The sequence below is a fragment of the Pteropus vampyrus genome, unplaced genomic scaffold, assembly GCF_000151845.1.
Source record: "Pteropus vampyrus isolate Shadow unplaced genomic scaffold, Pvam_2.0 Scaffold122, whole genome shotgun sequence".
Classification (NCBI taxonomy): domain Eukaryota; kingdom Metazoa; phylum Chordata; class Mammalia; order Chiroptera; family Pteropodidae; genus Pteropus; species Pteropus vampyrus.
Window position 1 is genome coordinate 1,689,986 of NW_011888903.1, and position 19,062 is coordinate 1,709,047.

General features: G+C 34.2%; 1 protein-coding gene across 2 annotated transcripts in view; it reads right to left on the reverse strand.

The window, feature by feature from the left end:
• Positions 1-19,062, reverse strand: part of TWSG1 (twisted gastrulation BMP signaling modulator 1) — a 43,895-nt gene that overhangs the window by 13,146 nt on the left and 11,687 nt on the right. For both annotated transcript variants that reach the window (XM_023534182.1, XM_011366161.2), the window contains exon 3: positions 13,405-13,504. In XM_023534182.1, the coding sequence (XP_023389950.1) occupies positions 13,405-13,504 (100 nt within the window). The remainder of the gene's footprint in view (positions 1-13,404; positions 13,505-19,062) is intronic.

Genomic DNA, 19,062 nt, shown 5'->3' on the forward strand with positions numbered 1-19,062 from the left:
GTGCAAAATTATTACTTCATTAGTAGTGTTCTTTAAAATATTGACTATATTAGCACAATACTCCAAATATTCAAAAAAGAATCTATTTGAATAGTAGTTCCTAAAGTGTAGTCTATGAACTCCTTAGAGTCTCTAAGATCCTTTCAGAGGGTTCATACGGTCAAAATAATTTTCGTAAGACTGTTTGTTTTTTGTTTGTTCATTTTATAGTTCTAACATTTGCACTGATGGTGTAAAAGCAATGATGGGTAAAACATTTGGTGCCTTAGCTTGAATCAAGGCAGTGACACCAAACTGTTACTAGTAGTTATTGTATTCTTTACCACCAAATATAGTTTACAAAAAGCGGGGGAGGAGTTCCACACAAGAAAATGTTTATTGAAGCAATAACGATGATTAATTTCATTCAATGAGGACTGTTGAACACAAGACTTTTTAATATTCTGTGTGATGAACTGAGAAATACACAGAAAAACATACTATACACTTAAGTACAATGCTTGTACCAAAAAAAATCATTTATTGAGTTGCGAGCTGAACTACCCACTTTTTGCTTACAATACTATTTTTACTTAAAATAACTACCAAACTATAATTATGAAGAATTGTATATATGATATACATTTTACTGAAAATGAATTAAGCGAGTATGTTACTTTAAGGATACAACTCACAGTATTTATTATTGATAATGAAATTCAATTTTCAAGCAAAAATTAGAATTTTCGAACACTTGTATCATCCACCATGGCTTGACTGTTTCCCAATACTTAAGTACTTTTCTGATGACATTAGTGGTAAAGTTAACTAATGTGATTTTTGGGGATATTATATAATGAATGTGTCAATATTTGGAAGATCTGCATGACTCAGTGAACTCATAATTTCCAATGGCCAATGCATGATGTTATAAAATTATGCATGGGTAAAAGTTATTCCAAAATTGAAGACAGACTAATGGATTTTGATGTAAAAGAGTTTTGAAGAGTTTCAGAATTGGCTTTAGATTCTACTTTGTAACTAACCTTTAAGAAGTTACCACTTGTCCAGTTTGGGTGTAGTAATAAAGAAGAATATTCACAATGATCTGAAAAGGCTATTAAAATACTCTTCTCTTTTCTAATTACACAGCTGTGTGATGCTGGAATTTCTTCGTATACTACAACCACAGCAGCAGATCGCTAAAGATTCAATATTTCAGATTACAGAAGGGTCCTGAGATTAAAAGAAAAGTTTGAGAAGAGCTGCATTAGAAGAACGGATAGTAAGAGACTATAGCCATTGTAGCTAGATCACTAAGGCAGAATGTGACCTACTATTACCCAGAAAAAACAATGGGATGCAGAGCATGTGATCAAATAGACATCACTTTGAGAGGGCTACAAGAGCAGACAGAAGATTTCATCTCTGGCTCTTAGTTTTCTCAGCATAAATACAAAGTGTAAATCAGAACCTCCAGTGGATACATATAGTTTTAAAAAGAACCAAATTAATACTATAATTGTCTTTTTCTGAAAACAAAATACCCATTGTTTCAAATTACAAATTACCAAAAAGAAAAAAAAAAGGAAAAGAAACAATTTATCTGATGATATATAGAAGATGCAGTGATGCAAAAAGGACACCACTGAGACAAATGACTGAAACTGAGAAACGAGGTCACCCCATTGTCTAGAGCAGCTTTCCTTAATCTTTTAAAACCCATGCCCTGTTTTCGTAAACATAAAAAATTCTCACCACTGTCTGTCCTCTCATGAGTTGATACAGTTCTACAATGCCTCTCAATGCAGACTCAATGCATAATACCAAGTATAGAAAGGCAGAAGCAACATTAGAAAAGGCCACAACAATGCCATCTAAGTATGCAGTTCTCAAATGGTCTGGCTAAATCCAAAGAGAAAATGTAGAGTTCGCTGAATATATACCAATCCCATTATCTTAATAGAGATCACGAATGACCAGTAGTTGTAAATATCTATTCATTAAATCCAATATCATTTATTAACTTAAGAATAATAGTTATAATGGCTATAAATGAAAGCTACTATGTTGCATTATTTTAAAATGACACCATATTCACTTTTGTCTTCATAAGAAGCTGAGTAATATATACAATATCACATACAAGAAGTCATATAATGCAATGGGTCACAGAACATGGATTTAAAAGCCAGACTATCTGGCTTGAATCTTGACTTTCCTCCAGACTGTTTGACCTTAAGGAGGTCATTTAAACTTTCTGGTCTCAGTGTCTTCTGTAAAACAGATGAGGGATGATAACACTCTCGCGCATCTTAGGTTTGTTGTAAGGACTAAATGAATTGATATATGAAAAGTGCTTGATACCTAAAAGATGTTATATAAACACTAGTTATTATTTTCACAAAATATTCCCTGACTGACTAGGTCAATCCAATTTAGATGTTGCTACACTAATATTTTAAATAATTAAAAATGGTTTCACTAGACAAAATTCTATACATGGAATGCATGATCTAAGAAGTTAGGATCTTTTTTTTCTTCAAGATATCTTTTAAAAAGCATCAAATTACAAATGTCTACAATTAATTCATTCGGCAGTAGAATCACATCTGATTTTCTAAACTTTTATAGCACCAACAACACTACTGTCCTTTGTTTAATGGACTGATAAACATTTTAACTTAATTTCTGTGTTTTAACAGATAAATCTCTATTGAAAGACATTAAGGACATAAAACATTAAAAAGAAAGCAATACCATGCTTATGTGTAAGAAGATTCAACATTAAAACTATATCAACTCTCCACGAATTTATCTGTAGATTTAGTACACTTTTAATAAAAATTTTAAGGTCTCTATTTTGACAATAACATATATGAATAGATATTTCTTTTATACAGGATCATACTGTCCATACTATATTTTTTCCTCTGTAATCTATTTTTAATAGACTTTTTAATAAGTTTTACAGAAAAATAAAAAAGATAGTACAGAGAGTTCTCTTATACACCCATACCCAGGTTCCCCTATTATTAACAGCTTTTATAGTATGGTTCATTTGTTTCAATTCATAAATGTTAATATATTATTATTAACTAAAGTCCATACTTTATTCAGATTTCTATAGTACCTACCTAATGTCCTTTTTCTATTCCAGTGTCTCATTTAGGATGCCACACTGCATTTGGTCATCATTTCTCTTTAGGCTCCTCTTGGCTAAGGCAGTTTCACAAATTTTCCTAGTTTTTGATGACCTTGACAGTTTGAGTAGTATTAGTCAGGTATTTTGTAGGATACCCCACTTTTAGAATTTGTTTTACTCATTATAAGATTTGGGTTATGGGTTATTGAGAGGAAGACCACAGAGGTGAAGTGCTATTTCCATCGCATCAGCTCAAGGGTACATACTTATCATCAAGATTTATAACTGTTGATGGAGACCTTGATCACTTGGCTAAAATAGTGTATGTCAGGTATCTCCACTGCAAGTTACTCTTTTCCCCCCCTTTCCATACTGTACCCTTTAGAAGGAAGTCACTATTAGCAGTTCACACTTAAGGAATGTGGAGTCATGCTCCCCAAATTAAGGGCATAGTATCTACATAAGTTATTTCTAATTCTTCTGTATGGGAGATTTGTCTTTTCTCCTCCACTAATTTATTTATATCAGTATAGACTCATAAATATTTACTTTATACTGTCGATTATAACCCAATAGTACTTTATTTTGTTGCTTCATTTCCCCAGCTTTGGTCACTACAAGCTATTTCAGTTGGTTCCTGTGTAAATTTGACATACGTACATCAATATGGGTAATTTTATTTTTACACTTCCTTGCTTTTTGGTACTATAATATATTCCAGGCTTATCTTGTGTATTTTCTGCCTCCGTATTAGAAACAGCCATTTCTCTAAGGAGCCCTGGTTCCTCTTACTGGATAATGGTATTAGAAACCAAGATCTGGGTAGGAGATGTGCTTATTGCTAATGGGGCAGTATCTCTGCTTAAAATGTCTTTTTAAAAAGCAAAGGATACATAGGACATATACTACAAGCACATTCAAGGTTCTTTCTTGGACAAGGAAGGTGAACCATGCATTTGAGTGATTTAAAAAATCCTTTAAATCAAAACAGGCCCCTTGTTTATTTGGGTCTCATATTTGAGGTCACATACAAATATCAAAAGCAAAAGAACTTCTAAATATTCATAATGCAATCCCCAAACCTGTTTTTATGATAACATAAGGGACTTTTAAATAATAAGCAATTTACTTTAGACATCTGGGGCCAATTATAATTTTTAAGAGTTAGGAAAGTTAAATCAATCTAATGGCCCAAGGGTATCATAAAAGAAAAAATTATTTAAGGTCAATTTGGAGTAAAGGTACTACTATTCAATTTCTCTGAAAAATACGTCAGAATTAAGCCATTACTGTTCCATTTTGACTACTTAAAAAAAAAAATCACCTTAATTAAAACAATTACCTAACAGCTTATTTTGGGGAAAAAAGGTTACTGAAATTATTTCTGAATATTATACTATGACTCATATTTGATGTAACTAACACATTTTGGTGGGCTCAAGGCAAAGAAAAAGGGTATTTAATGACTGTCCTTGAAAATTCACTAAAAGGAAGGAGCTACTATTACTAGTAGAAAACACTTAAGACTGGGGTCATTTAGGGATTAGGTCCTTGGCTATTTGTCCCAATGGATAAATTCAACTCGATTTTGTTATCAGTTTTTTAAATCAATACATCAGCTTCCACAGTGAGTTATGAATAAAAAATATGACTCTAGTCTTTGGTGCCCTTAGTACTTGTCAAGTAACAATTATAAACATCAATCAAACATTTTTAGCAAAATAAATCCCAACAAAAAAAAACCTATATCCTTTGGCATATCAATCTGCCATATGTGTTCAATCAAACATTTATAATGGTTGAATTTGGGGAAGATCATGATGTATCTGAATAACTTGCATAGTTTTCTTAAAGGAAGAACAACCAGTATTTTAAAAAAAAGAAAGGAAAATTATATTTGTCGTTAAGAATTTTAAAAAAACTTTTACCATACCAGTAGTTTAGCTGAACCCTTAGCACATATTTGTTCTTCAATATTATAAAGTAACAATGTGCTTTTGTGTGTGAAAAAAAGACAGAAATCTATTCTGTAGGAGCCAATGGATACACCTAGATCTGATCTGAGATAAAAGGGGCACAGTCACAACAAAAAGGATGGATGTTCCAAAAGGAAGATGGCACGACCTAATCAAGTTGTTACTGGAATTGTAGCCATGAACTGAAAGTCAGATTTCAAGGTATTTACTTTAGACATCTGGGGCCAATACACACATATTGATGTGTGTATGTCAAGGTATTTCTGTTATCAGCAAGCCAAATAACAGAGCAGGATTGGAGAAGAAATACTTAGTTGATGGTGTGACAGAACCTATCAAAGGCTCAGGGTTGTGTTCCAAGTTTCAAGTGTATAACTGTCTGATATTGTTTTCCTAAGTTTTGCAGGCACTGTCCATGGCCTGACATTTCCCACCTTCTTTGGCCTTTTACATAAGCCCATTTTCTCTACTCACCAAGACAAGGTCTAGGATCTGTGAGACAGTGTGGCCAAATGGGTCAATGAGCTGTTACTGAAAAGCAGGTTTTCGGCAGGCTTCCCAGTCTAGTCTTGGAGCCTATAATACTTTCATTAAGTACTGGAAGTGAACTTAGTCTCAGAAAAAATTATTTCCAAATTAACATTATCCAAACAGTACACCACTGAATTCTAGAATTCCATGGGATAGTGTTCCAGATGAAAAAGTTAATGGTTGCTATGTTTTTCTTCATTGGGATAAGTTATTCATTTTGTCTTATACTTTAATATTTGCTATTAATTCATTTTTTAAATGTACTTTAAACATGGACTGAGTTCTAATTTCTTAAATTTGTCTATTATTAAATCATGCATCATTTCATGTTTTTCTAAAATGTATTTTAAGCCACTGTCTGGTACTATTTAATTCCATTTAGATGAAATTATAGAATATATAAAATTAATCTAAGGGATTAAAATCAGAACTGTAGCCATAAACTGGGAATGAGACATTCTCCCTCCTCACAGGATGGCATAGAAAGTAAAGGAAGTACACACTCCTTCAAGCAACCACAAAAAAATTATAACAAAACTACAGAGCAACCATTACACTGTCAGTCACCTGAGGTCTGGCTGAACAGAAGCCCTATAACCAGGTCACCTCAAATAACAGGTCACCTAAAACGGTAGGAGGGGCGGAGATGTGAAACAGCTGGTCCCACAACCATGTGAGGCAATCGAGAATCGGGAGGGCTATCTTGGCTGCAGAGCCATCTCCCCCACCTGAGGAGTGAGGGGTCCTGGCCACACACTGGGCTCCCCAGCCCAGGGTTCCAGTGCTGGGAAGAGAAGCCTCCAAAACCTCTGGCTATGAAAACCAGAGAAGGTTGTGGCTGAGTGAGACAGAGGGCTGCAGGAAGCGGAGACCTTCCCTTTAAAGGGCTCACACCTTAACCTGGATGGACTCACTCACTGAGCTCTAGTGCTGGGGCAGTTGCTCCAGGGGTGCCAGGGAATAGGGGGAGGCGCTGAGTTGTGCTTCAGGTGAGGGCTGGAGGGGCGGCTTGCTTCTAGACAGAGGTGTAAGCAGAAGCCATTGTTCCTTTGTTGAGCCCTCCCCACTCCCAGCCTGCAGACACAGGTGCCATCAACTTGGATTACATAGTTCGCTCTGCCCAGGGATTTCCTGAGACTCCCCTTCTCCCAACTTGTTGGCCCACCCAAGCTGATTACAGTGATTTTATTCCATACAAATGGGCTCTCTTAGCTCCTGCTGCAAACTTTCATAAAATCTCACAAAGGCTCACAAAACCCAAAGAAGCAGCATCTGGCCTCGGCATGCCTTGTACTTCTTGCTGAGCAACCCCAAGCCCCACACCAGTGGCAGCAGGCCTTCGTTTCTAACTTGGCCCCTCAAGGCAACTATGTGCCCAGCATGGGTGGCAGCCATATGTGGAAAGTTTGGTGACTCTTACCAGATAGCCCTGGAGGTACACAGACTGCGGCTGAACTTAGCCTTCAGCTGGACCCCTCCCATAGCACACCTACTAAATAATGCCACTCTACTAAGACTGGGAGACTTGGGAGCCCTGCCTAACATATAGAAACAGACACAGGGAGGCAGCCACAAGGCAGAGACAAAGAAGCCACATGAAAGGAAAGAACAAAGCTCCAGAAAAAGAATTCACCAAAATGGAGACAAGCAATATACCAGATGCAGAGTTCAAAACATTGGTTATAATGATGCTCAAGGAACTTAGAAAAAGAGTAGATGAACTCAGAGAGAACTTTAACAAAGAGATATAAAAAAACAAACAAACATAAAAATGGAGATGGAAAACATAATAAGGAGCCAGTGAGAAAAGAATACAATATCTGAGACGAAGAATACATTAGAGGGACTCACTGGAGTGGATGAAATGGAGGATCACATCAGCAACATAGAAAATGGGGCAGCAGAGGACACCCAATCAAAACAGCAACAAGAAAAAAGAATCCAAAAAAATGAAGTAGTTTAAGAAGCCTCTGAGACAACATCAAGCGTAACAACATTTGCATCATTGAGATATCAGAAGGAGAAGAAAGAGAACAAGGAAATGAAAACCTATTTGAAGAAATCGTGACGGAAAACTTCCCTAACCTGGTGAAGGAAATATACATACAACTCCAGGAATTTCAGAGAGTCCCAAAGAAGATGAACCCAAAGAGGCCCACACCGAGACACATCATAATTAAAATACCAAAGGTTAAATACAAAGAGAGAATCTTAAAAGTAGCGAGGGAAAAGCAGTTAGTAATCTACAAGGGCGCTCCCATAAGACCAGCAGCTTATTTCTCAAAAGAAACTTCACAGGACAGAAGTGCTTGGCACCAAATATTCAAAGTGGTGAAAACCCAGGACCTACAACAAGAAAGAAAGAAAGAAAAAAAAGAAAGAAAAAAGAAAAGAAAAGGAAAAAAAAGAAAAGAAAAAAGAAAAGGGAAGAGAAGGGAGGGGAAGAAAGAGGGAGGGAGGGAGAAGGGGAGAAAGAGAGGGAGGTAAGGAGGGGGAGAGAGGGAGAGAGAGAGCAAGAGAGAGAGAGAGGGGGGGAGGGGGAGGGAGAGAGAGAGCAAGAGCGAGAGAGAGAGAGAGAGAGAGAAAGGGAGAGAGAGAGAGAGAAGGAAGGGAGGAAAGAATACTTATTAAAGTTTTAAAAAATGGCTACAGGTAGGATGAAACCATTAGTCCCAATTTCCTTGAGCCAATTCAGGTCAATTCTGGTTCAGGTTTATCCCACTGGTTTCACTCTCAAAAGTGTCCTAGTTTGGACAGTAAGTTATATGGTCACCTATCTATAGTTGAGGGAGGAAAGAGTAGAAGTGACAGATACAGAAGTGAACCACTTGTTTTATCACTGTTACATACATATGTCTTTCTAATTATGCAAATATATTAAATAATCATTAAAATCAAAGAGGAAATTAATAATTGCTAAAAATCTGAAACAGACTAACACATATGAACTTCATTTTACATCGAGTTGATCGCATAACCAACCACCACAGAAAATTACTTCAACTGATCTTGGAAGACAATATCTGGGCTTACATCTTCAGTATATATTCAAGTACAAAGCAAGCTTATCTGTCATTTGATAGTCTTACTGATGTATTATAAGTAAAGCACATAAATACTTATATTATTGTTGTTAGGAACCAAAAATTTCAGAATACAAGAGTTACAGATATAAAATCAAAAGAAGTAAAAGACTCTGTAACCTTAAATTTTAATTGGCAATATTAGTATAAACTCAAAATTTTTCTCCTGTAGCTATTTATTAGCTCTGCTCACTAAAAGGGGCTAGAAGAAAAGTAGTAGCAACAAGTACCCCTAAGGCTGAGAATGTGGTGTTTAACTACCACTTTCTTCTAAAGGTAATCAAAGCTTCATGGAGAAAGGTCTAACTCCAGACATGAGGCAGAAAAGGTATATAATGAGCCTGGGACAGTCTGTCTGAAATGAACAAAGATGACAAAAGTCATGTCAAAAGGACTCAAGAGCCAAGTTAAAAAGTCTCCTACTAACCAAAGAAGTAACATTTTGAGAAAAGAGAATGAGGGCAACTGATTAAAACACTAAATACATATTTTTAAAGCCATGAGTTCACAATGATGTTTAAAAAAGAAAACACACACACACACAGAAAAAACTCTACCAAAAAGCAAAGCAAAAATATAAAAACTTATTGAACCCTACTGGAATTTGCTAGGACATGAAGTAAATATTCTGAAAATGGATAAAGAGAAAAAATTAAGTATTTATATAACATTTTGTTTATTTATCCTTTATTTCAGGGTAACAAAGGGCTCTAGTAAATGTGAGGAAGTTCTTTTATACAGAATTCCAGTTAATAAATATGGAAAGAATGAAAATAATAGAAGATCATTATTTAATAAAATTGACATGGCAGTGGTCATCAATGAAGGCTAAAGCCACTAAATAAAAGACTGGTAAGTAACTTACCATTGAGGCACCAGACTTTCACCATCTGAACCCACCGATCAATCTTAGCATCACTGAGAGCAGGGCAACTAAATATTATTAATGTGTACTCTGTACAACTGTACCACTTCCCCAAAACTGAATGTGAATCTAATCAGTCTTTAGCTCTAACTTCCAGTCTATAGGAAATAGAGAGGATAGGATAACAAGTTAAATAACCACAGGAAGCAATCAGCCAGATCCACACTGTAGTATATATTCCATTATAATTTACTAGTTTCTTCAACAAGTCAATGGAATTTTAAAAGGTGGTAAGGGGAGAAGGAAATGTTTTAGAATAAAAGAAATCTAAGAAATTTAACAATCAAATATAGTAAGCAGACTCTGTGGGATCTCGATCTGATTAAACCATAAACAACATTTAGTCATTTAGAACAATCTGAATATGGACTGGGTATTAGATGTTAAGGAAGTATTAATTAGTTTAGGTGTGGTAATGACAATGTATTATGTAAGAAGGTTTACTCCTTTTTTTTTTTCTTTTTTTGAGATGCATAACTAAGGTACTTTGGAGGTGTAGTGAAATCATTTATTTTATAATACTCCAACAAAGGGAAGATAAACAGAAGAACCAATAAATGGATGAAACAAGTATGGCTGTTGAAGCTGGGGAGTAGGTACAAAGCAGTTCACTGAACTCTCTATATTTGAAAAGTAAAAACAAAACAATTTTTCACTGCCGTCCACCAAAAGAAACTTGTGGGTATAGATCTAAGTTCCAAAAACCATAAGATTTGAGAAATATATTGGAGAGCATGGATGAAAATGAGCTACGGTGGTTATTCTTATCTTAAGAGAAGATCAGAAAAGAGAAACTAAATCTTTTATAAAAGAGAGCTGGAAGAGAAAGCTTGTTAGACAAAGTATGTACTACAAGTCCACAGAATGAGACAGGAAGGAAAGGCTATACTCTAATGTGGATCTTCTCAGAGGTCTGCACCCCACCTATAAAAAAAAGTATGGGGAATGTTTCTACTTAGGAGGAGTGGCCACAAGTTTGCAAAGGACATCAAGAAAGCCTAATATGGAAGAGAATTACCTACAAGAAAGAGTACTGCTATACAAAAAGAACTGGAATATCTAAACTTTATCTTAGAAAATAAAAGATTAACTGAATTTAAAATGAAAGATAAAGTTACATTATGAACTCATTTGAAGTTTAAAACTGGTATTAAATCCTTAAAGGTAAATTTTTTAAGTGAGAAGTAGCCCAGAAGAACATAGGTTGCTTCTAAAATGTAGAAAAATAAGCATGTATGATTATTATTTCCCAGTAGAATTACAGACCTCCTTTCCTAGAAGCAGTAGCTAAATGGCAATGTTACTGTTGTGTGATCGTTAAAACACACACACAAACATACACTCACACACACATTATTTTAGGCAATTGTAAAAAGTGCATTTGTGTATTTGGCATCCATGTTTAAATTAAATGCTTGTATATATGTATATTAGAGATTAATACGCTTATTTTCTTTTTAACTTTTATTGTACATATTAAATTTACATTTAATGCTGTAAAATAATTCAAAGCTTCTTTTATTTCAGCTGACATATAAAAAAACTATAGCCCTCAAGGGCATAGAATAAATTGTTTATCTTAAGAGAATAGTGCATTAAGAACTCACTGATTTGACAGTTCTAAAACACTGGAGCACCTTCTAAGTGTCAGACACTATACCAGCTGTTAGAAATATCAAGATGAATCTATGATGACAGAGGAAAAGACACTTCTGTCCTGACTCTTCCAAAATTCACTATAAAACAATAAAGAAACACAAGAAACTGAAACCCTAATTCCACCCTGGAAGAACCTAAAAGCTAAATGTAACTGACTAAGCAGTCACCCTCCCAGGCAGATGCAACCACAGAACTCTGGAAATACTCAGGAGTTGGAGACATCAGGTATTGCAGAGGCAAACTTATTTTGAGGACCTCCTTATTTTGAATTGGACCTCCAGGTTGCTCTCTTTCTTATCCCACAACTATAGGTGATCAGAAGGCTATTCTTCAGAGAAGTTAAACCAAAGAGGCCCTGGACTGGGAACACCAAATATTGTAGAAGGCAGAGATGAGGATGGAAAGAAACAAGGAAAGTAAATGACAGTATGCTTATTGAATACTGACATCACCCCTCAGTATCCCAGAACATTTGCAGCCAGCCATATTACCCCACCCTCACCCCAGGCAAGGAACTCAAAGATCTTACTCTGAAAAAGCTATACAACTCCAAAGGGAAAGATCTATAGATACTGAGATAGAGGGCTCCTCAATGAAAAAGCCAGCTCATCTTCTAATCACCTGACAGTAAAGCAAACTAGATTTTATGTCCTGTCTACAAGCATAGGGCTCTGGTCACTAACTTTTACATAGGAATAGATGGCTCAGGATCACCAGACAGTTGAGAAAATGGAAACAGTGTAAAGAATAGGAGAAAAAATTTCAACAACAACCAAACACTATAATTAACAGCCCCAGAAAGTTAAGAAAAATATCTTATCTATAACACAAGAATGGTATGTTCCCCAAAAAGGACAGAGAAGGGCTCTTGGAAATTAAAAAAGAAAGCCAAAAATTTAAACATTAATATAAAGCCTATAAAATTAGGAAATCTCTCAGGAAATGTTCTCCAATACAAATAGACAATAGAATTATTCATTAATAAATTAGTGTTTACACTGTTACAATCAAACTAGTATATAATACAAATTTATATTATTAAAGTAATTACTGATTTAAGTAGAAGTAGTGATAAAACTATATTGAAAGATAAGAGATAAAAGAGCTAAATCATCATCTACCATAGTAAGTCAACGGATTCCAAAATCAATGAATCAAGAGAATAAAAAGATATTATTTAGAATTATGGAAGTAATACCATACATACTTCAGAGATAAAAGTAGTTGTCGCTGGCATAGGATCAAAAGATTGTTTTAGCACTACGTGCATATATCTAAAGTAGGTGCATATATCCCACTTTGATAAAAACAGAGATTAATTTTAAAAGATCAATATGACGTCATACCTTTTCAAAAAGAGTTTATACTCTATTGGAAAGGACAGGCAAAACAACAATTATAGTAGCATGTAATACATGATCTAACAGAAGCAGGCAACCTCAGTCAAAAAAGGAAGGTTTCTGAGATAAGCAGACACTTGAACTTTGGTTTTAAGGATCAGAAAGAGTTAACTGGTTGGAGTGAGAATGGTGAGTGTTTCTCCCAGCAACAGTCTATATACTTTAAGTTTTCTTTCTAAAACACAAATGATAGCATTCTATAAACATATTTTTGCACCTTGCTTTTTTTTTAATACATCTTAGAGACTCAGAAAGGCTTGAGAAAGCCTTTATCCTCAGAAAGCCCTTAAAAACAGCTTTTATTTTCTCAACGATCTTTTAGTGAAGTCTTATATAAAGGAAGATAATCTATTTTTTAATATGCTAAGTACCTATTTTTTATTCACAACTGTAATGCATGCTTTTTATAAAAAATTCAACGGTATAAAAAGTTAAAAATATAAAGTAAAAAACTGTTGTTCCTCCACTCCTACTTCCCAGAATAAGCACTTTTAATTCCTTCTAGATCTTTTTCTACAAAAATACACATATGTGTAAATGCCGTTCAATAAAAGCAAATGCAATAACATAATGTTCTATACACTTACTATATCTTATACACACACTAGTCTATATACATAAAATACATTTATATTCTTTGAAGTCTCTTAAAGTCAAAGACTTTGTGATAAGAAATATTAAGAAACTTTACTGCATATCAACTTACCAACACAATCACAGCACTCATCCCAGAGAGTCCCAAGACACAGCATACACTCCTTGCAGCAGGAACAATTTCCTTCTCCAGGTCGGCACTGGCAGAGCTCCTAGAAATAAGACAGATATTCAAAATTAAAATTCCAAATAACAATATTTAAAATTGTTAACTTTTTACAGTATAAAAACACAATATCTGCATTTAGAGTAATTTACTCTCAGTGCAATTTTTATTAAAGGTTATTAACTATTTTAGAAACATAAATATCTACAATATTAAGTAGATTTATATTTTCTTTTGGACACATTCAGTGAACATGTTTTGGATGCTTTTATCTTATTTTGAAACATTTTATTAAAGAAAACATTTTCCTTTATAATCCATAACTTTACCCCCCCACACTGCCTTGAAAAATCATTCAGTACAAGCACAAAATCTGCTTTTCAGCTATTAGATTCATTGTTCAAATTAATATAAATGAACAGCCAACTTGTAGTGGGAGCTGTGGTTTCTCAGTATATAAAGTGAGAACAAAAGCATCTTATATAAACTTATTTTTATTGATCTACAACATACTATAACAGTGTACTTGTTGTGGTAGACTACAAAGATAGCAATTATTCTCCTCCCAATGACCACCCTCTTGACAATGTAACTTTGCAGCTCCTTTGATCAAGGGACAGTGTCTATTTCCAGATCTCTTGGATATAGGGTTACCACGAGATTTGCTTTGATCAGCATAATTCAATGGAAGTGACATCATATCTGTTCTGGGTCTAGGACTTAAGAGTATTGACTGCTTCCACTCTTTTTCTTTGAACTTTGTCTAGAGAAGGCCACATGGGCAAGTCAGTCTACCTGAAGCCATCCTAGTCCATCCAGCTTCCAACCAACCTGAAGCTGACAACAGACACATGAATGAGCCCAGAAAAACCACCTGGCTAATATAGGCCCAAACTGCCAACTCACAGAAAGAAGAGCTAAATAAATGGTTGCTTTAAGCCACTAAATTTTAGGGTGGTTTGTTACTCCATGATAACTTATACAGCTTGCTTCGTAAGTGAAGATTCAAGGTCATTCCTTTAGTGCTTGTCACCACACTCCTAAACAAATCAAACTTAAAGAGAAATTCTGTAGCCATCACTGCCTACTTGGCTTTCTGGGTTATGAGATAGTATTAGTCAGGCATGAATGACAGGAGTCAAGGCCCAGCTCTGTAACCATAGAAACTTCCCTTGAAGACTTTCCTTAAGGACCTCCCAGAAATACCTCCCTTTTAGGGTTTAAATTAGCCCAAATCCTAGAGCACTAAGGCCATAAAAGCTGCTGGCCTAAACCAGCTACAAATGCATGTGCAGAAAGTACTGCCCATAACTTCATCCTCATTATACCATCATTATAATATCATGGCTTTGCCTAGAAGTTCATCAATCTAATTATAACAGACCAAATTCTGGGTAAGCACATGAGCACTAGGCACAGTGTTATACAGCAGCCAACTGTTAGTCAAGGTGACCTCACATATGGATCATCTAAGACCTCCCATCATGGCTCATATACAAACAGACCTTGCCATTTCTGCATTTTTAAAAACTTAAACATAGCACATATTAATCCCTATTAAATTCATCTCATTACATTTCTAGACTACCAGCGTCACTTCATCATTCTAATATGACATATTTATGGTCACTGATATTTAATTGTACTGATAATAAATACTGATAATTTAATTATGGTGATAATAAACACTGGTATTTAATTCGTTTTCTTCTCCAAAAGTCCACTAGCTATTACACAGAATCCATATTTGTGCTATTTTCTAACTAATTAATTAGTTTGATGTCAATATATATCTGAGACCTAATACGTGCAAGTTGTAATACTTTAGTACTGTGGAATTCTATATAGTCAGGCCGTTTTCATGTACTACAGACTGTGGGTAACTTTGCTAGGCCTATTAGAAACAGAGGGACTACGAGGGCAAGGACTTCCTGAGAAGTATAGATGTTTTATCATAAAATTGTTGATGTTGATTCAGACACATTCAAACTTCCTTGGGAATCTAGAAAAACAGTCTCCAAAGCTATACTTTGTGACTTGTTTCTCCATAAAAACCTGTCTGTCCTTTGGGGAAAGAGAATATTTTCTGAGTACATATCTTTTAAAAATACCACCAGAGTTAAGGATATTGATACTTTTTGATTTTTAGTTTAATAAAGGTAGCCATTTGTCACAAGAAATAAAGCTTCTTTTAAATTTACATTTTACATAGAAAATAGCCTTTTACTATCTTACTTGCTTATATTTACATTATCTATTTAGCTCAGGAGAAACAAATTAGAAAAGTAACAAATTTATTCAAAGAATTGCCTCTCCTTTTTCCTATCACAAGTTCCAAATAGTAGCCTATTAAATGAATTATTATATATTATGCTAAATATTTAAAAATGAATGCCAATTTAATGGCTTCCATTAGAGAAATTCGAGTTTTTAAAGTATTCATTGTGCCTTTAGTAAAAGGTATTTCTGAGGTGTTTTGATTGGAATGAAAGGGTGAGTGATATCCCAAGATTACTGCTAACTAATGGAAGGTTAAAACTATGACTATTTAAAAGTTACTTGAACTTGACTGGATTATCTAGCCCTCAGGATTAAATCTATTTCACAGCCTCTTAATAGATATCTGGACTTTTACATGTCAGTGTGACAGAATAATATTCAGTAGTAATGTACTTAATGATTATGAAATTTGTACAACATTCAATTAGTAAGTGGCTGAGTTTTGACCCTAGTTTTAGTTAATTATTCCTGCTTTTTTAAATACTGAAATGAGAAATACAAAGCTTACTTCTTATTAATTCAGTATTTCAAAGATTATAGTTATTACTCTTTCTTAGAGAGAAGAGCCCATAATTAAATTCAGATAATCCTTTAGGTTGTTTAATTAAAGGCATTATATCTTTCACTCTCAGTACCTGAATACAATTAGAAGTGCTACTACCCAAGTTTAATCAGTGTTTGTAAAGGTAATGTAAGTATCCATGGTTAAGAGTTGCAAAACCAGTGAGTTGGAATTTAATAGTTAATTCTTTTGTTGCTTCAGCCAGTTAATGACCATATCATCTGCTTCCCTAGTTTGCAAGTCTCAGAGAAAGTGTGGGTGTTGCTCACAGTACAGATGAAAAGGCTAAGGAGTGGGTTAGTGATTCATCTGAGTTCACACAACTGGGGCTCTGACATCAGATCTTCTGACTCAGAGCCGTTCTTACCACCATTGCTCTTACATGTTAGAGCCAGGATAACAATGAAATAAGACATTTGTTTCCTCTGTGAAGGACGATCCTAGATGTTGTTTAAAGTTTGGTAATCACATGGCTCTATAATTTTATAATGGAAAAAAAAATCAAAATTTTATACTAAATGGAAAACAGAAATTTATATATTTGTGTTATCCCATATTGACCAGTACGGGTAATTAGAATTTGGCAAGTTGCTTAAAAAAAGCCTCTGGAAGGATAAAAAGTTTTGAGAAGAGTCTAATCATTTAAAATGTATATTACTACAACTGTATCAGGAAAAACCTTGAATATGACAGAGAATTTCAAATTTTTGAATGCCAGAAGACAGAGTTTTTATATAATTATTCAATCGACTTTAACAGAAAACCTTATTCTCTCTACAGCTAAGGTTCTGCAACGTAAATGAAAGAGGTATTATTCATTTAAGACTAAGACTAGACTGAGTAAAAATTCATTTTATGAACTTCCAAATTTCCAGGCCAGAGATGGAAATTCATAACTTGAGGAAGAATCTTATTTACATTCTGATGTTCAGTTACTGATAAATATTTCCATTTTCTAACTGTTGCCAAGAGCTGAGAGATTTGTTAGCACTGCTGCCAACATGGGGAAACACCATCACTGAGAACAATATAGTCTAGTAGATAGCAAATAACTTGGACTTACAGGATCTAGATTCAAGTCCTAACCCATAAGCTGCACCATGTAACATACAGTCTCAGCTTCTCAGTCATAAAAAGAGGATGGTATTACTGGGCTTACCTTCACAGACTTTGGCATCCAAATGAGATAATGACTCTCAAAATGCTTTGGGGACCCAGCAATCTCTCTCCTAGGTATTTACTCAAGAGAAATGAAAACTTATGTCTACACAAAGACCCGTATGTGAAAGTAAATATGAACTTTATTCATCATCACCAAAAACTGTAAACAACTCAATGTCAATCACCTATTAAATGAATAAACAAATTGTGGTACATCCACACAAGACTATTACTCAGCAACACAAAGGAAAGAACTACCTGATATACACAACAACATGGACGAATCTCAAAAGCATTATACTAGATGAAAGAAGCCAGACAGAAACAAAAGGCTACATACTGTATGATTCTGTTTATATGACATTCTGGAAAAGGTGAACCTATTGGGACAAAAATCAAATCAGTGGTAACCAGACAATGAAGTTGCGGAGGGAGCTAGTTTTGACTACAAAGGGTCATGAGAAATGTTCCCTATCTTGACTATGGTGGCTACGTGAGCATCTGCTTGCAAAATATCATAGAACTGTATACCTAAAGAGAGTGAATTATATTGTATGTAAATTATACCTCCATAAATATGACTGAAAGATGCACTGGGAGATCAGGGAGTATTTTATTTCACCTTTGAAAGACCAGTATGGTACACTGTGGTACAGAAATTTATTATTTTAATAAACTAAAATTGATAAATGTTAAGCACTATATCAATGCAAGTTGGTATTAAAGAAAGCAATATAGAAGACAGCTACTCTAACTGCAAATATATGTTTTATTTTTTAAGTTAATACTACACTTCTCTAAACTAACAAATACTATTTTTTACAAAACAATATAAAATGATGCTAGAAAAATATGCAGAACACAATAGTTGTATATATAATGTAGTTGTTAAAAATCACCTAAACACAGAATAAAAACCTAGAAAGGGCTATACTAAAATATTAAGAGTAGTCTGTATGTGTAAAATAGGACTATGAATAATTTACTTTTCTTTTTCTACTTTTATGTATTCTGAATTCTCGAGTACAAAATATTTTTATAATGGAAAATATTAAATTTATTGGGGTAGTATGATGTAAGATCCACTTCAATGTTTTTACAATTTAAAAAACATACTCAAAACACAAACTGAGTTACTTAAATATTAAATTAAGCAATCTCCAAAGATTTACAATAACAATCTAAAAAAAAAATCAAGAATATAAAAAAAAAGCTAATTAAGCAAATGCATATTGTGTAAGCATCAGTAATCAACAAAGCATTAGATTTTACCTATGCTGATACTACTTTCAGAACCTTAACTGAGGTCAAATGGGTATTTAAAAACAAATATATAAAACAAAATATCCTCAATTAGCCTTTATTTAAAATAATAAACATAATTATAATTAGGTTACAACAGATCTATTTTGACATATTAATACTCTTTGAAGAGGACATCAAGCATTCAAACTCTGAACAAAAATATCTAAGTCAAATTTTAATATCACATTATTCTTTTAAATTCCGATTGATAAACTTTTGTTCATTTATAATAAAAACTTAAGTGAAACACCACTGAGGACAGAATTTATCCTTTTGGCTAAATAAATCAGCATACG